Source organism: Leopardus geoffroyi, chromosome D1 (assembly GCF_018350155.1).
Source record: "Leopardus geoffroyi isolate Oge1 chromosome D1, O.geoffroyi_Oge1_pat1.0, whole genome shotgun sequence".
NCBI lineage: Eukaryota > Metazoa > Chordata > Mammalia > Carnivora > Felidae > Leopardus > Leopardus geoffroyi.
Genome location: NC_059329.1, coordinates 103919773 through 103923002, shown reverse-complemented (window position 1 = coordinate 103923002; position 3230 = coordinate 103919773). Strand labels below are relative to the sequence as shown.

The 3230-nt window shown below is 39.3% G+C and overlaps 1 protein-coding gene across 1 annotated transcript; it reads left to right on the top strand.

Annotated features, from left to right (window-relative positions):
* Positions 1 to 202: 202 nt before the first annotated feature.
* LOC123602727 (olfactory receptor 1440-like) lies at positions 203 to 1147 on the top strand. Its single transcript, XM_045487194.1, has one exon. It carries the CDS (start codon positions 203 to 205, stop codon positions 1145 to 1147), a length of 945 nt encoding a protein of 314 aa, XP_045343150.1.
* The last annotated feature ends 2083 nt before the right edge of the window (positions 1148 to 3230 follow it).

Here is a 3230-nt window from a genome sequence, read left to right as displayed (position 1 = left end):
TTACATGTGGGAAAATTGATACACAGGACCATTGTAGCTATTTAGGGGCAAAGTTAACCAGGGTTATTTTTTCTAAAATGGCTCCATATTTCTCTTGGCTTTGTGTTTAGTGTGAGTAGAAGGTGTTAATAGAAATTGGGATAACAACTGAATTAAAGACTTATTCTCTTCTTTGTCTACTTATCCTAGGAATACTAATGTAATGGCTGGGGGAAGGAACAGTACAATAGTTACAAAGTTCATTCTCTTGGGATTCTCTGAATTTCCAAAGCTCGCCAGTGTTCTTTTTTCAATATTCCTAGCGATCTACCTCATGACTGTGTCCTGGAACCTAGGCCTCATCACTCTCATCAGGGTGGACTCACATCTGCACACACCTATGTACTTTTTCCTCAGTAACCTGTCCTTGCTGGATGTCTGCTATGTTTCCACTATAGCGCCCAAGATGCTCTCAGATTTCTTCAAGAAGCAGAAATACATCTCCTTTGTGGGGTGCACTATACAGTACTTCTTCTTCTCTAGCCTGGGTCTGACTGAGTGCTGTCTCCTGGCTGCCATGGCTTATGACCGATATGCTGCCATTTGTAATCCTCTGCTCTACACTGCCATCATGTTGCCCACCCTCTGTGTGCAGATGGTGGGGGGATCTTGTGTAATTGGATTCTGTGGCTCATTTATCCAACTGTGTGCCTTACTTCAGCTTCATTTCTGTGGGCCAAATGTCATCAACCATTTCTTTTGTGATCTTCCCCAGTTGCTGATCCTATCCTGCTCTGACACCTTTTTCTTTCAAATCATGACCTCTGTGCTCACAGTGATCTTTGGGCTCACATCTGTCTTGGTTATCATGATATCCTACGGTTATATTGTTGCCACCATTCTGAAGATCACCTCAGCTGAAGGCAGGTCCAAGGCCTTCAACACCTGTGCTTCTCACCTGACAGCTGTGGCTCTCTTCTTTGGCTCAGGTATCTTTGTTTATATGTATCCCAACTCTGGTGATTCCCTGAGCCAAAACAAGTTGGCATCAGTTTTATACACTGTTTTAATCCCCATGCTAAATCCATTGATCTATAGCTTGAGGAACAAGGAAATCAAAGATGCCCTAAACAGAAGGAAGAAGAGAATCTTTTTCTGTTGTTACTAATTATGGAATTTATTTCAAATGTACAGTATAGGAAAAACTGGTGACTAAAACATTGACTCACAACTGTCCTAACTGTGGGATGAATTACAGTTGCTTCACTCTCCCAGTATAAATCTGTGACTGGCACAAGGACTAGAAAATGCATGAAAAGTAACTGGAAGCTCAACATCTCCATCCTTCATCAGTTATGAACCAATACATCGAAAGGCCAAACAATTTACAACTGTTTTTGTAGCTAGTTGTGGTGGTATGACCCTTCACCTTCAATATTCCATCTGTACCTAGTGTTCTACCTCAAGAACCAGAGATGCCAGTACTGATCAAGGCTACCAGGAGACCAGCATGTGTCTTTATGGCAACTCATTTTAGGTAAGGCAGAGATTACTATTAGTATTGAGAAATCTCTTTAAAATGAATTTCCTAAGTAATTAGGCTGGTTCTCAGATTTAACCTATTTTTTCATTTCTGGAAATAATGGCTAAATTTCTTCATTTATGGATTTATCCAACGCAAGAGTAACTATACCAGATCAGATTTGTTAACTTCAAACAAAAAGAAATTTATTGTAATAAGAATGATGAACATGTCTGCCCTAGTTAAGGTTTGGTTGACTAGTTGGCTCATTAGCAATCCCTAGGAAATTCCTTGTCTGTTATTGCTATAGAGTCATCCATCTTCACTGTGAAACCAGAAAACGGGATGAGAAACTGGCACTCTGCTGAGAAAGTGATCTAGTGCCTGGTTTTGGCATCAACAACAACGTCTTCATGTTACTTATTTTTTTTTTTTTTTTGTATTTTAAGTAGAATAAGTCTCCATTAGGAAGTTGTTTTTCCAATAATTAACAGATGGGAAGTGGTTGGTGAAATTAGATATAAGAAGCTGAACTTCTGGTACATAAGAAAGTCTAGATTTAGCTGTTTCCCTTGTACCCTTGGTTGGATTGCTACAAGGCGTAGTGAAGTCCTGGAGAGTTGAGTCTGGGAGAGAAAGCACACTCCTGTTTTTTATCCTCAGATTCTGCTTTCCACAATCTTAGGCCATAGCCAGGAGAAATGCCTCAATATATAAAATTAAAAATCTCAATTATGAAGAACATAATCCTCAGAAAAGAGTGATATGGGTCTTAATGCAAAAGAGCCTATTTCCAAGAAGACCAGCCTCCTTTTTATTCTGATCCTTAAATCACCTGTAACATATAGATGTATATGACACATACCCTTGTGCAGGTGTGACTCATGAGCAAAAGAGGACCAGAGATTAATTAATCATACAGAGGCTCTGTGATTAGACAGACTTCTGGATCGTACTGTGTGTTTCTCTTTCTGTAACTACATGTGATTAACATTTTTGTCTTGATATTTTAAAGAAACAAGTGTACTTTATGTGATGTTGTGTGAGGGAAGACATCTGCATCCATTAATTCTATCATGCTATATCTCCTGGGTTTCTGGGTTACCACGGGAATTTAGCCCCATGACTAAGAATGGACATACTCCCAGATAGGCAGTAGTAAATCCTACGTTCTAAGAAGTGACATTTTCCTTGCTATGTTAGCAGAAGAGGAGGGGGTTTGATAGCTGCTAGGACTCTGGGCATAGGCTAAAAGCTAATTCAGCACAGATTGCTGACTGGTTGTTTTGTTGATCACTGTGTTTCTCAATTATTTCATAATTTAAAATTGCAAATAATATTTATTTTATACTAACATGCCTGTGTCTCATTTTTCCTAAGTGCTCTACTACTTTATTTTTGGTGAATGAAAGTAGTTTTCTGAAAGGGAAGATAAAAGTGGGATTTGAAAATGGTTCCTAAGCTTTCCAAGTTGAGACATATCCAGGGATGTGGCTCAGTGAGTAGCTACACTATTGCAAGTGCATCTTCAGGAAGGCTGACATTCATCTGACTTCAGAAGTCAGCAACCCTGTTTTCATTTGAGGGGGAGACCACAATGAGCTCTGTAAGTCCAAGAATTTAAAAAATGGTTGAAGCAGTGAACAGCAAAGTGGATGTTTCAAAAAACTAAGCATCGAGTTGAAGAACTTCCCTGAGATCTTTCCTAAGAATTCAGATAAAAAGGGGG

What these genes read in the sequence shown, in the direction of transcription:
- LOC123602727 (XM_045487194.1), top strand. Translation starts at nt 203, where the DNA reads ATGGCTGGGGGAAGGAACAGTACAATAGTTACAAAGTTCATTCTCTTG.